The sequence below is a fragment of the Petromyzon marinus genome, chromosome 61, assembly GCF_048934315.1.
Source record: "Petromyzon marinus isolate PM22_M1 ecotype Great Lakes invasive population chromosome 61, UKy_Petmar_22M1.pri1.0, whole genome shotgun sequence".
Classification (NCBI taxonomy): Eukaryota; Metazoa; Chordata; class Hyperoartia; order Petromyzontiformes; family Petromyzontidae; genus Petromyzon; species Petromyzon marinus.
The window spans coordinates 12,070,515-12,090,195 of record NC_133727.1 but is presented as its reverse complement, the minus strand read 5'-3'; the positions used below and the strand labels follow the sequence as shown (position 1 = coordinate 12,090,195).

General features: G+C 47.9%; 1 protein-coding gene across 1 annotated transcript in view; it reads right to left on the bottom strand.

Moving 5' to 3' along the window:
* Positions 1-23: 23 nt before the first annotated feature.
* Positions 24-19,681, bottom strand: part of LOC116955772 (uncharacterized) — a 52,628-nt gene continuing 32,970 nt past the window's right edge. The window contains exon 2 of the mRNA XM_032977093.2: positions 24-4,863. Coding sequence (XP_032832984.1) covers positions 3,546-4,826 — 1,281 coding nt within the window. The 5' untranslated portion in view covers positions 4,827-4,863 and the 3' untranslated portion in view covers positions 24-3,545. The remainder of the gene's footprint in view (positions 4,864-19,681) is intronic.

Genomic DNA, 19,681 nt, shown 5'->3' with positions numbered 1-19,681 from the left:
CCCACGGACACATGAAAGCACTGCATTGTAAAAGCAGATCTTTATTGTCAAAATCACCACGCTATATCATCACCTTAACACGAATCGTAAAACGGCAGTAACACGTGATAATAATAGTACTGTGGCAGTAGTGATGCTTTGAAACACTGAATGTGGCCTTAAAATACAAAAGGGGCCCCGACTGGTACGTGTCGAGAGCAGCGTGCCGTGGCACGGGAGGAGAGCCGTGATGTTGGGCGAGCACCGGGCACGTCGGGCGTGCAGCCTTGCGACAGCGGCCGTACCTTGCCACCTCGTGTTGCCCGCGGGCGGTGGGGAACGGTGGCGCAGCGGTTTGCACCCTGTGCTATGAACCTGAATTAGATTCCCGCTCACGGCCACAAACACCAGTGACGATTTTCTGAACTGGTCCTGGGCCACCCCTAGGTCGACTCGCCCTCAAATGTGTAGCTGGTGCAATTTGTTAACATCGCCACTCAAGAGACCAAGGCGGCCAGGCGTAGTGCTGAACCACCCATCCCCTCGTGTGCCGTGCCGGCTTGCAGAAGTGCTCGCTAACAGCACTTGCCCCAACAGTCTGTTAAGGCCACACGGGGGAGCTTTGTATCATGTGACACGGTGTCACGCTATCACTAGACAAGCCGAAGTAAACTCTTTGAAAAAACAAATAGGTGTTTAAAAAAACCACATTCGTCAAAAACATTGTAGCCTTAGGGAAAGTATACCAATAGAAGACGTTTGGAGCAATGGCCCTTTTGCACAGAACATAGAGAGGCTATCACGGTAGAGAGTACTCATCACACCGATCCGCTTTGTGATTGTGACGCTACAGCGCTGTCACGGATCCTGAAGCGTAATTTGGTCATTAAAGCCACGGCATCAGGTGTGTGCGTGTATTGTTACCAGTCAACGTTCAGTTTTAACTGCGAAATTAGCTTTATAATTCGCATGCAGCACGAAGCAGAATAGCCCAAGTGAATAACCGGTTGATCGGCGGTCGAGGGAAGGCATTGATGATGATGACGACGACTAGAGTCAGCTCCAGCGTCGTTACCGTGGCGAGCCACCGCAAGGCTGCTGAACTTTGAGACAGAAGGGCCCCCAACGCCTCGCCTGCGCGCTTGTCCTGTGCACAAAATCAAAACTCGATTGCATCCGCACGTTGTCTCTCACAGTCTGAAGGACTCGGGGCCGGATCCATTTCTATCCTCGGGTCGTCCGTTTGCTGCTGTGGCTTTCCCCCCCCCCTCTCCGTTAATGTCTCCTTCCGACTTATCTCGCTGACGGCCGATTGGACGGATACCGGTGACAGAGTGGCTGCCAAAGGAGGGGGAAGGAAGCCTCAAGACGATGCCAACCACAGGCCGGCGCCCGCACCCGAGGATGGAGCGCCGAGATCGGCTCGTGCGCAGGAGACGGATCGTGGTCTCGTGGGGACCACGAGGGATGGCGACGGCCGTAGGGAGGCTCATCCAGCAGTGAACAGGCCACGTCGCCCTCTCCACTCCATTGTGGCCCAGGCTGGCGTTGAGCAAATAAAGTTTGTTTACCACAGTGGCGACCATTTGCAGCCTGGCTCTGGGCCCAAGTTGAGTGAGGAAGTTGAATCGGTTAACGTTCACAATGCTCATTGCTGCCAGCTGTGCAACATAAAGCTCCATAAACAATCCGATAAAACACTCAGAACCCTCGCTAGATGCAACACAGAACCCTGGTCGTCTTCCCTACATCTTATTCATATTAGTTAACTCGGATTATACTGAAATATTTGAATCGTACTGCATAATCATAACCGTACAGATGGCAAGAAAATACCTGGAGACACTTAAGTACACGCTTGCGCTCTTGAGCGATTGGCTCTTCACTCTTGACAGCAGTGTCCCGAACGCCTCACCCACGTTGCTTGTGTCATGCCAGGCGTGTAATGACGCGTCGGCTCCAAAGCGTACTCGGGTTGTTTCCGCGAGGATTTCTTTCGGTACGATGTCCGACGTTCTTCTCGATGTACTGGGAGCTTCTACAGGAACTCAATTTGAGAATCTAAACCCGACGATGTCGATGGTGGTGATGATGACGTTGATAATGACGATGATGTGGTCGATAACGATAATTACCGAATTTACTTCACCCCACTTGGGCTACGTTGTGGGCAGCAGGGAGCAGTGCAGGAAAATCCATTGTTGTACTGCACTCCCGTGCTACCCACACCTACTACACTCCCTGCCTTCACAAGCCCCTGCAGGCCAACGTGGTGATGTACGGTCAAAATAACCACCCTGACCCATACAACATGGCCTCATCCAGCAGTAGATCGTCAAAACGGTTAGGATAATCTGATTATTCTAACCCTAATAATATACGATTACAGGTAATCTGATTACTCAACGCACCACTACATGAAAATGAAACGATGCAGAGCGGAACGCGTCCGACAGGAGGTTAAACAAGGAGATGGAGCGATGGAATCGGCTTATGCGTGGCTGTGAGTGTGGATCACTGCATCACATGATCGTGATAGATGTTAGTTGCTTTCGGGTAGCCTTCATTCAACAGTGAATTGATTAAGTTAAACATCATGGGATAAGCACGGTTGATCTATTAGTAAAAAGGGTGAAGCAATGTGGTGATGTCGATAATGATGACGGTGAGAACGAAATTACAAAAATAAACCTTTCTGATTTCATCCTTATGCGAGTGGCATTACAAAACGAATGTAAACCTTGTACATCTCCTGTGCGTTATTTCACAGACGCTGGGTCTGGTTTACGCTTTGGTGGAAGGTCGATGTTCGGCAGAGAAATGGCCCAGAGCAGGAGAGCCACAGTGAAAGTGTGTCCATGATACTGTCACAGCCACCATCACAGGGCCACCTCTGAGATCCCCTCCTTCACGTGGCTTCCGGTCTACATGGTAGCGGGAAGCACCTTCCCAGCCCTTCTGCCAAATGAGGGTAATGTTTGTGGCGTGACTGGTCAAACCGATATTTTAATTGTCGGAGCTGGAATTCGGCCAAATTCAGTGCAGACCCAAAAGTAACATGGTGGTGTATTTTGTGTCGCCATTGATGGCCGGGCTGAGACCACATCAATTGCCTACACGTGAGGGCCCTGGTTTAATATCAACTCGGCCTACGTGAATGTGTAGGACTCTATGGGAGTCTATGGGTCTCCACATGCAGTCCTCTACTTAAGAGCATCTTTCTTCCGAACGGGCCCCAGGAACGAAGTGTTCGTAAGTCGATGACTGTCGGTATTGGAGTCTAGATCTCCGCGCATCGTTGGTGAACGGGCTTCGACCATCAACTCGCCACCCTTAAGAAACCCGGTTTAACCCCTCGCGGCCAAAACCCAGCTTTGACCCCAGGACCTCGGGGTCACCGGCTCGGCGCCGTGATCTCTGGGCTGCCCAGACCAGGGCCGAGTTACAGCAGCGCGAGTCATCGACCGCGCCAGCAAAACCGAATGGATCACAAACTCGGCAGCGCCCAGCTCCACTCGCACCGAGACGCCGGTCCCCCCGCGGCAGCTCCACCGCTCGGGACCCTCTCACTCTGCCAGCCCAGATCCACCAGCGACCGCGGCCACATGGCCCTGGCTCGGGGCGAGCTCCCCGGGGTCAAACGTCCGGCCGGGGTCCGGGCTTGGAGTCGCCGCTCGCCCTCCCAGCTGCTGCTCCTCTTGCACAGCGAGCCCTCCCTGTTCGGCACGATCCACAGCGTCACTCTCCCGCTCCTCCTCCTGCTGCTGCTCCTTCTCCTGCTGCTGTTCCCCCTGCTGCTGCTCTTGCACAGCGAGCCCTCCCTGCTCGGCACGATCCACAGCGTCGCTCTCCCACTGCTCCTGCTGCTCCTCCTGCCGCTCCTGCTCCTCCTGCTGCTCCTCCTGCCGCTCCTGCTGCTGCTGCCCCTCATGCTGTTGCTGCTTCTCCTGCTGCTGCCCCTCATGCTGCTGTTCCTCCCGCTGCTCCTCCTGCCGCTCCTGCTGCTGCTCCTCCTGCTGCTCCCGTTGCTTCTGCCGCTGCGGACGATGGTGCTGACTCATCGCCTGATGTTGATGTCTTTGGTGTATCTGCTGTTCCTCCTGCACTGGCTGCTGCTGTAGTTGACACTCCTGCTGCTGCTGTGTCAGCAACAGCTGCTGCTCTTCCTCTTGCTTCTTCAACTCCAGCTGCTGCTGTTCCTGGTCTGGCTGCTGCTGCTCTGGTTGTTGGTGACGCTGCTGTTGCTGCTGTTGCTGCTGCATCAGCAGCAACAACTGCTGCTCCTCCGGCTGCTGCTGCTTGGTGGCGCCGCCGGCCACCGTGCCCTTGCCCAGCTCCCTGCGCCGGCGGCACCAGATGCGCAGGCAGCCGTAGAGCAGGAAGGCAGCGATGAGCAGCAACAGCACGCTGCTCGACACCCAGATGGCGATCGCCATCTCCTTCTTCCGGTTGCCCAGGTCCAGGCCGGTCGTGTGGAACGCGACGCAGGCGCCCTGCTCGCCCCCGTGCGGCGCTGGCTGCTGCTGCTGCTGTGCCAGATGCGGCTGCTGGGACGACCTCTGCTGCTGCTGCTGCAGAGGCGCGAGCAGCAGCAGCGGCGGGACGGGCGCACACGACACGCACGCGATGTAGCCGGTGAGCGGCGTCAGCCCCTGTAGTGCCACGTGGTGGCGGCCCGGCGCGACGCGCTCCTCGCGCTGCAGCCGGCGCGGGGACGTCCCCGCCAGCGGGCGCTCCCAGTCGGGGTGGTGCACGGCCCGGGGGGCCCAGCCCTGCGGACAGCGCCATGACGGCGACCACCCCACGGAGGCCGCAGTGGCCGACACGTTGCTCACATGGAGCTCCATCGCTCCCGGGTGGGCGCTGGGGGAAGCTGGTGGACGCCTGCAAGGGAGAGTCGCAGGCTCGGGTTAAGAGGCCCACGGGAATGGAGAGCGCGAGTCCGAGCTGTCTCGCTGTCACAGACAATGCATCCAGCGATCTTTTGCCTCCTAGGCATGGCAATCGGATGGAGAGTGCGGCTTGCTATCCACGCCCTTCTCACAGTGCAAGGCGATCGAACGCAAAGGTGCCACATTTTATCTGCAGTCAATTACAGGGGTTGGGAATGGGTAGCAATGACCTGGAAACACATGTATGTATGTTGAACTTCTTTCGCACTGTACATAGCCAACCGTGTTAATCGGAGATGCGGGGAAGGATAACAAACTAAACACAAAAGACAGTTCTAAAGAAATTCGTTTTCATTCGAATTTTAAAAGAGCATAGAGATCTCGGTGGCTTCCTAATATCGGAAAAAAGAGCGTTCTGGACGGCCGCAGAAGTGCATCCGAAAGCACGTAATTCCGTGACCGTCTTTGTTCAATGGCCAGCCAAAAGCCGCAAGGTTGACCATAGTTCACGTCATGGTTTATGCTCCTTGACGAGATCAGCGAGGTATTGTGGTAAATTTGTGGAAAGCACTTTGTGTGTAATGTGTGCGACCTTATAATGTATTCGTTCGGCAATCAAAAGCCAATGCAGCTCAGCAAGCACTGAACGGACATGGTCGGATCTTGCAGTACCCATCACGACACGTACCAGAGAATTTTGTACAGACAGCTTGGTAATGTTTTTGCCAGATGTCCCGTATTGTAGTGAGTTGCAATAATCGAGCCTTGTTGATACTATGCTATACACCGCTGCATTGGCCATATCACGACTCAATCGTGTTTGAATGTGTCGTAGAGCCCTGATATGAAAATTGCAGGCCCTCACTATATTTTGCATGTGGTGATCAAACAACATTCTGGTTGAGTATGGTGCCAAGGCTCTTTAGATGAGTTTAAAACTGGAATGCTGGATTTGAAGCTTTCGTGACTGCAAGGATCCATACTCTTTGGTTCTATTCGGTAGTCACATAGGTAAAAAATAAAACAAAAAACACGACGTTTCGGCCACAACACAAGTGGCCTTCATCAGGTGAAGGGACCGTACTGTCCAGAGGACAGAGTTGGAGTGAAGACAGCCAAGCCCAGGTCGCGTTCTTTAAGCTGTGTGGGAGGAAACAAAGAAACGCTTTGACAAAGGAATTAGCATAAAATGCATGTAAAAATGCACGTAGAGGAATTCGGATTTGAAACACGGCAGAACGAATTCTTCTGCCGTAGCTGATCACTGTTACAACGCTGTGGGTGATCACGATATAGTTTTCTCCGATACCAAGGTTCTCTGCAAACCCACGGGTTTTTGTCAGAGATTTGTCCACGAGGCAATTCAGATTTACAAACACAGACACAATTTCAACCGAGAAGATGGTTTCAAATTAAGCAATCATTGGAAAGATGTTCTAAATCATACCAAACATTAAACTAATTTTCAATGGTACAGTATATTTATTCAAGTATTAACTCCCCCCCCCCCCCCGTGCTGGTCCTCTACGTGCATTTTTACGTGCATTTTATGCTAATTCCTTTGTCAAAGCGTTTTTTGTTTCCACCCACACAGCTTAAAGGACGCGACCTGGGCTTGACTGTCTTCACTCCAACGCTGTCCTCTGGACAGTATGGTCCCTTCACCTGATGAAGGCCACTTGTGTTGTGGCCGAAACGTCGTGATTTTTGTTGTTTTATTTTTTACCTACGTGACTTTACCGAATAGAACCAAAGAGTATGGAATGCTGGAGTCTGTGACAGCCACGCCTGATGCTCCCACAAATGTTTTCGCCTGAGCCTTAGTGCCAACCAGCAGAACCTCCGATTTTCCTGGATTAAGCAGCATTTCGTTTTGTGCAAACCACACGAGCACGGCTTGCGTGTAATCTTCGAGGTCACCGAGGCTCTCCATATCTTACTTTGACTTCACTGCGGTGTATAATTGTATATCATCGACATATTGATGGAACTTAATGTAGTGCGATGAGATGACATCGGCGATCGGGGAGACGTACGTTGAAAAAAGGAAGGGCCCGAGGACGGATTCCTGTGGTCCACAAACTAGCCACGGCATAGGCGATGACCGTTCGTCTCCCAGCTTGACGAACTGTGATCGACCACGTAGGTACGAATAGATCCACCCCAGTGCTGTATCCAATACACCAAACCTTGACCTTAGCTGCCGGATGAGTATCTCATGGTCTATAGAATAGATCCACCCCAGTGCTGTATCCAATACACCAAACCTTGATCTTAGCTGCCGGATGAGTATCTCATGGTCTATAGTGTCGAAGGTTGCTGAGAATCGAGGCCAACAACGCTGGTGCGCACTGATCATCTTGTAGAGGTCATGGGGCGATCTTTAGTCGAGCTGTCTCAGTGCTGTGGAACTTCCGGTATGCCGACTGCAATGGGTTTAATCTGCCCGTCGCTGTAATGTGGGGAAGAAGTAACCACTTCAAAGGCGCTCTATGACTATTGCAATCGTACTCAGGTTTGAGATCGGGCAATAGTTTGCGGGGTCACATGCGCCATTTTCAACCGGTATGGGCAAGGGAACAAAACAACAACAGTCCCAGAGCACACCAAGACAACAACAACAGTCCCAGAGCACATCAAGACACAACAACAACAGTCCCAGACCACACCAGGACAACAACAGCAGTCCCAGACCACACCAAGACAACAACACACACTCCCTCACTTACACTGCACATTATAATTTAACTATCGATACACGGGTAAGGATTAAAGTTACACATCACATTTGCAAATGTGGTTGTATGCAGCAATAATCTTCTGCTTGAAGGATATATTTTTTATGTTAAGGGAGGAAATAAGGTTGTTCCAAAACGTTGGTGCTTTAACAGCAAAGGGTTTGTTACCTGTTCCAATTCTTGTTCTTGGGATAGTTAAAAGGCAATCAGATGGACATCTTGGGTTTGACGATGGGATTTGCCAATAAGGATGTTATGGATGAACATGACCCAATGTAGATATGTTTCTGCATCAAGTGATGTCAGATTTGAATTTAAGTTGAGGTCACAATGGTGGATCCTGTATGGTACATCCAGTGCAAATCGAAGAGGAGAATGATGAAACGGGTTTAGTCCGTTTACAGCAGGGGTCAGCAATCTGCGGCTCTTTGAGGGCTGCTGCTTCGTGACGTTAAGTGGCAGAATAATAGCTTCAGCAACTTGCAGGCACAATCGAATGGGAAAACAATGTGTTTCTGTATAAAAACCCTGTTTGCACTTGATTGTTTTTTTAAGTGTTATCAGTATGGGGATGGAGCCAAGCCAGATTGTAAATGTTGTGGCTTGGCTCTCCAACACACCGGTGTGCTGTACTAATGACGAATTGGCATGTTCTGTTTACGTGACAACCCTCACTAATTGGCTGTGTCGGGTGGTGGCAAGTTTAACGATACATATATTTACGCGATTTAACCCAAAAAAATGGTATTATGGATACTCTTTGGTTCTTTCGGTAATGTCACGTAGGTAGAGAAATAATAAATCACGTTTCGATCGCAACACAAGCAATCGTCATCAGGTGGAAAGATAACGCAGCTGCTGTGCGTGCGTACGTGCGGCGACGGAACTCCTTTCCATCTCTGACCCCGTCTACTTACCCTTGGGTGACACCCACCTCAAACCTCTACATATAACCTCTTGTTGCAGCAGCCCTTTCTTGTTCAGCACTTCTACTGCTGTATCTTTCCACCTGATCACGATTGCTTGTGTTCAATCTGTCTAATATGTGTATATGTCTGTGTGAATGATGTCTATGTATGTTCAATCTGTCTGTTATGTATCTATGTGTTTGTATGTTAATATATGTTCAATCTCTCTGCTGCAGTATGTGTCTGTACAGTGAGGGAAAAAAAGTATTTGATCCTCTGCTGATTTTGTACGTTTGCCCACTGACAAAGAAATGATCAGTCTATAATTTTAATGGTAGATTTATTTGAACAGTGAGAGACAGAATAACAACAAGAAAATCCAGAAAAACGCATGTCAAAAATGTTATAAATTGGTTTGCATTTTAATGAGGGAAATAAGTATTTGACCCCCTCTCAATAAGAAAGATTTCTGGCTCCCAGGTGTCTTTTATACAGGTAACGAGCTGAGATTAGGAGCACACTCTTAAAGGGAGTGCTCCTTATATCAGCTTCTTACCTGTATAAAAGGCACCTGTCCACAGAAGCAATCAATCAATCAGATTCCAAACTCTCCACCATGGCCAAGACCAAAGAGCTCTCCAAGGATGTCAGGGACAAGATTGTAGACCTACACAAGGCTGGAATGGGCTACAAGACCATTACCAAGCAGCTTGGTGAGAAGGTGACAACAGTTGGTGCGATTATTCGCAAATGGAAGAAACACAAAAGAACTGTTAATCTCCCTCGGCCTGGGGCTCCATGCAAGATCTCACCTCGTGGAGTTGCAATGATCATGAGAACGGTGAGGAATCAGCCCAGAACTACACGGGAGGATCTTGTCAATGGTCTCAAGGCAGCTGGGACCATAGTCACCAAGAAAACAATTGGTAACACACTACGCCGTGAAAGACTGAAACCCTGCAGCGCACGCAAGGTTCCCCTGCTCAAGAAAGCACATATACATGGCCGTCTGAAGTTTGCCAATGAACATCTGAATGATTCAGAGGACAACTGGGGGAAAGTGTTGTGGTCAGATGAGACCAAAATGGAGCTCTTTGGCATCAACTCAACTCGCCGTGTTTGGAGGAGGAATGCTGCCTATGGCCCCAAGAACACCATCCCCACCGTCAAACATGGAGGTGGAAACATTATGCTTTGGGGGTGTTTTTCTAAGGGGACAGGACAACTTCACCGCATCAAAGGGACGATGCACGGGGCCATGTACCGTCAAATCTTGGGTGAGAACCTCCTTCCCTCAGCCAGGGCATTGAAAATGGGTCGTGGATGGGTATTCCAGCATGACAATGACACAAAACACACGGCCAAGGCAACAAAGGAGTGGCTCACGAAACAGCACATTAAGGTCCTGGAGTGGCCTAGCCAGTCTCCAGACCTTAATCCCATAGAAAATCTGTGGAGGGAGCTGAAGGTTCGAGTTGCCAAACGTCAGCCTCGAAACCTTAATGACTTGGAGAAGATCTGCAAAGAGGAGTGGGACAAAATGCCTCCTGAGATGTGTGCAAACCTGGTGGCCAACTACAAGAAACGTCTGACCTCTGTGATTGCCAACAAGGGTTTTGCCACCAAGTACTAAGTCATGTTTTGCAGAGGAGTCAAATACTTATTTCCCTCATTAAAATGCCAATCAATTCATAACATTTTTGACATGCGTTTTTCTGGACTTTTTTGTCGTTATTCTGTCTCTCACTGTTCAAATAAACCCACCATTAAAATTATAGACCGTACTCTTTGGTTCTATTCGGTAAAGTCACGTAGGTAAAAAATAAAATAACAAAAATCACGACGTTTTGGCCACAGCACAAGTGGCCTTCATCAGGTGAAGGGACCGTGCTGTCATGAGGACAGCATTGGGGTGAAAACAGCCAAAAAATCACGCTACCTGGGCTTGGCTGTTTTCACCCCAACGCTGTCCTCATGACAGCACGGTCCCTTCACCTGATAAAGGCCACTTGTGTTGTGGCCGAAACGTCGTGATTTTTGTTATTTTATGTTTTACCTACGTGACTTTACCGAATAGAACCAAAGAGTATGGATCCTTACAGTCACGAAAGCTTCAAATCTAGAATTATAGACTGATCATTTCTTTGTCAGTGGGCAAACGTACAAAATCAGCAGGGGATCAAATACTTTTTTCCCTCACTGTATTTGTGTGTCCATGTATTTGTATGTCTATGTATGTCCATGTATTCTACGTGTGCGTGGCATATTGAATGTCTGTTATTTTTGTCTAGGTTTTCTGTCGCTGACCATTTAAATTCGCCATGAATACTATTTACATTGACATCTTACCTACTAAAATCACCCAGCAATGTCCTTAATGCTCGTGATGTCACTCCACGTCGACCAGCCCCCCTCATCAATATTCATGAGCAGGTTACGTCCTATTTTTGGGCCTTTCGGTAAAGCAACGTAAATAATAAAGTCACGTGGGTAGAAAAGGAGGATGATTGCTTGTGTGGCGATCGAAACGTCGTGATTTATTATTTATTTTTCTACCTACGTGACTTTACCGAAATAACCAAGGAGTATGGATTCCTGCAGTAACGAAAACTTCAAATGAAGATTGAGTATTTTGGATATTTCATTCTGAGTGATTTAAGTGTAGTCCAAGATTGTTTTATATAGGATAATAGAATAGGACCCAGCACGGAACCCTGTGGAACACTTTGTGTTGTTATTTTAATATTTGTGGACGCGACATTATCACTATGCACCTTTTTAGAACGGTCTGAGGGGTAGCTGTTAAGCCATTTTATTGTACTGTCTGAAAATTGTAGTTGACGAAGTCTTGTGAGTATAATATCATGGTCAGCAGTATAAATAAACTCCTTTAAAAAAGTTTTTTTTTTTTAAACAACGGTTTTATTAACAACTTCGTTTAACTCACGGTCGAGAAGGACGTCAATGGCGCCTGTGGCACGCGGCGCCTGCGTTTTGTGCGAGCCGATTCCACAGTTTAGGGACTGCGCTGTTTTTGACCTACACACAAATATATGTAAATAATAAGGCGTCCATATAAAATGTCAATTGCTTTATAGTAGCGAATTAATTGATGCCAATTTTGATACAGGCATGCATTGTCACCGGACCTGAGTACGTTTGCAAAATCTGGAATTGATTGGACAACGGGAAGTGGACGAAATTTTTATTACAAGATTTGACCCAGACGAACAGAGGAATCAAGTTAAGTAAAACCGTTGAAAAAGGCTTTTCACAAGTTGAGGAATAGTGCACAGCAGTAGTGGCCTTTGGCCAGGTTACTGAAGAGTAAATGTATGACATCCATAATTGCTGTGGTAGCGCAGTAAACCAAACTCTTTACTGTGCAGGAGATTGTGAGGTTTTAGGGAGCAGTTTATTTACGATTCAAGTAATTTTTCGAACATTTTAGTAACTGTTGAAATAATATAGAGATTCGTTTTTAATCATTAGGGTCTTCTTTGGAGCCAGTTTCATATACTGGACGAATAAGGGCAGATTTCAACTCGAGTGGACATGTACCTTCGGTGAGAGGTTGGAAATCTGTGTGCAGGGTTTATAGATGAGATGTGTAAAAAATATTTTTTGCGTTCCTGGGTCCGAAATTGCCACTCCCTCTTTGTGTAACTAATTCTACATCGTTTCCACCTTTGTAATTGTATGAAAGGATGCTGAGTGGCTCCTTCGTGTCTTTATTTTAAAATTTAACCTCAACACAAAACCCACATCTCCATTCCTCTCCACGCACCTCACCCTGCCACTTTGAACGTTCACGATCCGCCATCTTGGCCGTCCGTATGACTCGCCTCCAAGACTGCGTGGCTAAGATGCACGCGGCGATGTGAGGGTTTTCGTTGTTGTGCATGAGCGGGGGTGAGTGTGTTACGTTATCGCACAACAAAAGCACACACCATAAAACAAATGCACACGCGGTAAAAAAAATCGTCCTCAAGGGTCGAGTCATTCAACAGCTTGCAGAGGATGCGGCGCTCTCACTGCATTGCTTTACCCCCATGCTCCAGTTAAACAGAGCTCACTAGGTAAATCGTGTATAGCCAACACATTACCCCCCATGCTCCAGTAAAACAGAGCTCACTAGGTAAACCGTGTATAGCCAACACATCACCCCCCATGCTCCAGTAAAACAGAGCTCACTAGGTAAACCGTGTATAGCCAACACATTACCCCTCCATGCTCCAGTTAAACAGAGCTCATGAGGAAAACCGTGTATAGCCAACACATCACCCCCCATGCTCCAGTAAAATAGAGCTCACTAGGTAAACCGTGCATAGCCAACACATTACCCCCCATGCTCCAGTAAAACAGAGCTCACTAGGTAAACCGGGTATAGCCAACATATTACCCCCCATGCTCCAGTAAAACAGAGCTTACTAGGTAAACCGTGTATAGCCAACACATCACCCCCCATGCTCCACTAAAATAGAGCTCACTAGGTAAACCGTGTATAGCCAACACATCACCCCCATGCTCTAGTAAAACAGAGCTCACTAGGTAAATCGTGTATAGCCAACACATTACCCCCCATGCTCCAGTAAAACAGAGCTCACTAGGTAAACCGTGTATAGCCAACACATCACCCCCCATGCTCCAGTAAAGCAGAGTTCACTAGGTAAACCGTGTATAGCCAACACATCACCCCCCATGCACCAGTAAAACAGAGCCCACTAGGGAAACCGTGTATAGCCAACACATTACCCCCCATGCTCCAGTAGAACAGAATTCACTAGGTAAACAGTGTATAGCCAACACATCACCCCCCATGCTCCAGTAAAATAGAGCTCACTAGGTAAACCGTGTATAGCCAATACATCACCCCCCATGCTCCAGTGAAATAGAGTTCACTAGGTAAACCGTGTATAGCCAACACATCACCCCCCATGCTCCAGTAAAATAGAGCTCACTAGGTAAACCGTGTATAGCCAACACATTACCCCCATGCTCCAGTAAAACAGAGCTCACTAGGTAAACCGTGTATAGCCAACACATTACCACCCCATGCTCCAGTAAAACAGAGCTCACTAGGTAAACCGTGTATAGCCAACACATCGCCCCCCCCCCCCCCCCATGCCCCAGTAAAACAGCTCACTAGGTAAACCGTGTATAGCCAACACATCACCCCATGCTCCAGTTAAACAGAGCTCACTAGTTAAACCGTGTATAGCCAACATATCACCCCCCATGCTCCAGTAAAACAGAGTTCACTAGGTAAACCGTGTATAGCCAACACATCACCCCCCATGCTCCACTAAAATAGAGCTCACTAGGTAAACCGTGTATAGCCAACACATCACCCCCATGCTCCAGTAAAACAGAGCTCACTAGGTAAATCGTGTATAGCCAACACATTACCCCCCATGCTCCAGTAAAACAGAGCTCACTAGGTAAACCGTGTATAGCCAACACATCACCCCCCATGCTCCAGTAAAGCAGAGTTCACTAGGTAAACCGTGTATAGCCAACACATCACCCCCCATGCACCAGTAAAACAGAGCCCACTAGGGAAACCGTGTATAGCCAACACATTACCCCCCATGCTCCAGTAGAACAGAATTCACTAGGTAAACAGTGTATAGCCAACACATCACCCCCCATGCTCCAGTAAAATAGAGCTCACTAGGTAAACCGTGTATAGCCAATACATCACCCCCCATGCTCCAGTGAAATAGAGTTCACTAGGTAAACCGTGTATAGCCAACACATCACCCCCCATGCTCCAGTAAAATAGAGCTCACTAGGTAAACCGTGTATAGCCAACACATTACCCCCATGCTCCAGTAAAACAGAGCTCACTAGGTAAACCGTGTATAGCCAACACATTACCACCCCATGCTCCAGTAAAACAGAGCTCACTAGGTAAACCGTGTATAGCCAACACATCGCCCCCCCCCCCCCCCCATGCCCCAGTAAAACAGCTCACTAGGTAAACCGTGTATAGCCAACACATCACCCCATGCTCCAGTTAAACAGAGCTCACTAGTTAAACCGTGTATAGCCAACATATCACCCCCCATGCTCCAGTAAAACAGAGCTCACTAGGTAAACCGAGTATAGCCAACACATTACCCCCCCATGCTTCAGTAAAACAGAGCTCACTAGGTAAAACGTGTATAGCCAACACATTACCCCCCACGCTCCAGTAAAACAGAGCTCACTAGATAAACCGTGTATAGCTAACCCATCACCCCCCATGCTCCAGTAAAACAGAGCTCACTAGGTAAACCGTGTATAGCCAACACATTACCCCTCCATGCTCCAGTTAAACAGAGCTCATGAGGAAAACCGTGTATAGCCAACACATCACCCCCCATGCTCCAGTAAAATAGAGCTCACTAGGTAAACCGTGCATAGCCAACACATTACCCCCCATGCTCCAGTAAAACAGAGCTCACTAGGTAAACCGGGTATAGCCAACATATTACCCCCCATGCTCCAGTAAAACAGAGCTTACTAGGTAAACCGTGTATAGCCAACACATCACCCCCCATGCTCCACTAAAATAGAGCTCACTAGGTAAACCGTGTATAGCCAACACATCACCCCCATGCTCCAGTAAAACAGAGCTCACTAGGTAAATCGTGTATAGCCAACACATTACCCCCCATGCTCCAGTAAAACAGAGCTCACTAGGTAAACCGTGTATAGCCAACACATCACCCCCCATGCTCCAGTAAAGCAGAGTTCACTAGGTAAACCGTGTATAGCCAACACATCACCCCCCATGCACCAGTAAAACAGAGCCCACTAGGGAAACCGTGTATAGCCAACACATTACCCCCCATGCTCCAGTAGAACAGAATTCACTAGGTAAACAGTGTATAGCCAACACATCACCCCCCATGCTCCAGTAAAATAGAGCTCACTAGGTAAACCGTGTATAGCCAATACATCACCCCCCATGCTCCAGTGAAATAGAGTTCACTAGGTAAACCGTGTATAGCCAACACATCACCCCCCATGCTCCAGTAAAATAGAGCTCACTAGGTAAACCGTGTATAGCCAACACATTACCCCCATGCTCCAGTAAAACAGAGCTCACTAGGTAAACCGTGTATAGCCAACACATTACCACCCCATGCTCCAGTAAAACAGAGCTCACTAGGTAAACCGTGTATAGCCAACACATCGCCCCCCCCCCCCATGCCCCAGTAAAACAGCTCACTAGGTAAACCGTGTATAGCCAACACATCACCCCATGCTCCAGTTAAACAGAGCTCACTAGTTAAACCGTGTATAGCCAACATATCACCCCCCATGCTCCAGTAAAACAGAGCTCACTAGGTAAACCGAGTATAGCCAACACATTACCCCCCCATGCTCCAGTAAAACAGAGCTCACTAGGTAAAACGTGTATAGCCAACACATTACCCCCCATGCTCCAGTAAAACAGAGCTCACTAGATAAACCGTGTATAGCTAACCCATCACCCCCCATGCTCCAGTAAAACATTGCTCACTAGGTAAACCTGTATAGCCAAAACATTACCCCCATGCTCCAGTAAAACATAGCTCACTAGGTAAACCGTGTATTGCTAACACATTACCCCCATGCTCCAGTAAAACAGAGCCCACTAGGTAAACCATGAATAGCCAACACATTACCCCCCATACTTCAGTAAAACAGAGCTCACTAGGTAAACCGTGTATAGCCAACACATTACCCCCCATGCTCCAGTAAAACATAGCTCACTAGGTAAACCGTGTATTGCTAACACATTACCCCCATGCTCAAGTAAAACAGAGCTCACTAGGTAAACCATGAATAGCCAACACATTACCCCCCATACTCCAGTAAAACAGAGCTCACTAGGTAAACCGTGTATAGCCAACACATTACCCCCCCCCCCCCCCCATGCTCCAGTAAAACAGAGCTCACTTGGTAAACCGTGTATAGCGAACACATTACCCCCCATGCTCCAGTAAAACAGAGCTCACTAGGAAAAACGTGTATATCCAACACATCACCCACCATGATCCAGTTAAACAGAGCTCACTAGGTAAACCGTGTATACCCAACACATTACCCCCCTGCTCCAGTAAAACAAAGCTCACTAGGTAAACCGTGTATAGCCAACACATTACCCCCCCATGCTCCAGTAAAACAGAGCTCACTTGGTAAACCGTGTATAGCGAACACATTACCCCCCATGCTCCAGTAAAACAGAGCTCACTAGGAAAAACGTGTATATCCAACACATCACCCACCATGATCCAGTTAAACAGAGCTCACTAGGTAAACCGTGTATAACCAACACATTACCCCCCTGCTCCAGTAAAACAAAGCTCACTAGGTAAACCGTGTTTAGCCAACACATTACCCCCATGCTCCAATAAAACAGAGCTCACTAGGTAAACCGTGTATAGCCAACACATTACCACCCCATGCTCCAGTAAAACAGAGCTCACTCGGTAAACCGTGTATAGCCAACATATTACCCCCCATGCTCCAGTAAAACAGCTCACTAGGTGAACCGTGTATAGCCAACATATTACCCCCATGCTCCAGTAAAACAGAGCTCACTAGGTAAAACGTGTATAGCCAACACATTACCCCCCATGCTCCAGTAAAACAGAGCTCACTAGATAAACCGTGTATAGCCAACACATTACCCCCATGCTCCAGTAAATCATAGCTCACTAGGTAAACCGTGTATTGCTAACACATTACCCCCATGCTCCAGTAAAACAGAGCTCACTAGGTAAACCGTGTATTGCTAACACATTACCCCCATGCTCCAGTAAAAGAGAGCTCACTAGGTAAACCATGAATAGCCAACACATTACCCCCCATACTCCAGTAAAACAGAGCTCACTAGGTAAACCGTGTATAGCCAACACATTACCCCCCATGCTCCAGTAAAACATAGCTCACTAGGTAAACCGTGTATTGCTAACACATTACCCCCATGCTCAAGTAAAACAGAGCTCACTAGGTAAACCATGAATAGCCAACACATTACCCCCCATACTCCAGTAAAACAGAGCTCACTAGGTAAACCGTGTATAGCCAACACATTACCCCCCCCCCATGCTCCAATAAAACAGAGCTCACTTGGTAAACCGTGTATAGCGAACACATTACCCCCCATGCTCCAGTAAAACAGAGCTCACTAGGAAAAACGTGTATATCCAACACATCACCCACCATGATCCAGATAAACAGAGCTCACTAGGTAAACCGTGTATAACCAACACATTACCCCCCTGCTCCAGTAAAACAAAGCTCACTAGGTAAACCGTGTTTAGCCAACACATTACCCCCATGCTCCAATAAAACAGAGCTCACTAGGTAAACCGTGTATAGCCAACACATTACCCCCCCATGCTCCAGTAAAACAGAGCTCACTTGGTAAACCGTGTATAGCGAACACATTACCCCCCATGCTCCAGTAAAACAGAGCTCACTAGGAAAAACGTGTATATCCAACACATCACCCACCATGATCCAGTAAAAAAGAGCTCACTAGGTAAACCGTGTATAACCAACACATTACCCCCCTGCTCCAGTAAAACAAAGCTCACTAGGTAAACCGTGTTTAGCCAACACATTACCCCCATGCTCCAATAAAACAGAGCTCACTAGGTAAACCGTGTATAGCCAACACATTACCACCCCATGCTCCAGTAAAACAGAGCTCACTAGGTAAACCGTGTATAGCCAACATATTACACCCCATGCTCCAGTAAAACAGCTCACAAGGTGAACCGTGTATAGCCAACATATTACCCCCATGCTCCAGTAAAACAGAGCTCACTAGGTAAAACGTGTATAGCCAACACATTACCCCCATGCTCCAGTAAAACAGAGCTCACTAGATAAACCGTGTATAGCTAACCCATCACCCCCCATGCTCCAGTAAAACAGTGCTCACTAGGTAAACCGTGTATAGCCAACACATTACCCCCATGCTCCAGTAAAACATAGCTCACTAGGTAAACCGTGTATTGCTAACCCATCACCCCCCATGCTCCAGTAAAACAGTGCTCACTAGGTAAACCGTGTATAGCCAACACATTACCCCCATGCTCCAGTAAAACATAGCTCACTAGGTAAACCGTGTATTGCTAACACATTACCCCCATGCTCCAGTAAAACAGAGCTCACTAGGTAAACCATGAATAGCCAACACATTACCCCCCATACTCCAGTAAAACAGAGCTCACTAGGTAAACCGTGTATAGCTAACACATTACCCCCCATGCTCCAGTAAAACATAGCTCACTAGGTAAACCGTGTATTGCTAACACATTACCCCCATGCTCAAGTAAAACAGAGCTCACTAGGTAAACCATGAATAGCCAACACATTACCCCCCATACTCCAGTAAAACAGAGCTCACTAGGTAAACCGTGTATAGCCAACACATTACCCTCCCCCCCCATGCTCCAGTAAAACAGAGCTCACTTGGTAAACCGTGTATAGCGAACACATTACACCCCATGCTCCAGTAAAACAGAGCTCACTAGGAAAAACGTGTATATCCAACATATCACCCACCATGATCCAGTTAAACAGAGCTCACTAGGTAAACCGTGTATAACCAACACATTACCCCACTGCTCCAGTAAAACAAAGCTCACTAGGTAAACCGTGTTTAGCCAACACATTACCCCCATGCTCCAATAAAACAGAGCTCACTAGGTAAACCGTGTATAGCCAACACATTACCCCCCCATGCTCCAGTAAAACAGAGCTCACTTGGTAAACCATGTATAGCGAACACATTACCCCCCATGCTCCAGTAAAACAGAGCTCACTAGGAAAAACGTGTATATCCAACACATCACCCACCATGATCCAGTTAAACAGAGCTCACTAGGTAAACCGTGTATAACCAACACATTACCCCCCTGCTCCAGTAAAACAAAGCTCACTAGGTAAACCGTGTTTAGCCAACACATTACCCCCATGCTCCAATAAAACAGAGCTCACTAGGTAAACCGTGTATAGCCAACACATTACCACCCCATGCTCCAGTAAAACAGAGCTCACTAGGTAAACCGTGTATAGCCAACATATTACCCCCCATGCTCCAGTAAAACAGCTCACTAGGTGAACCGTGTATAGCCAACATATTACCCCCATGCTCCAGTAAAACAGAGCTCAC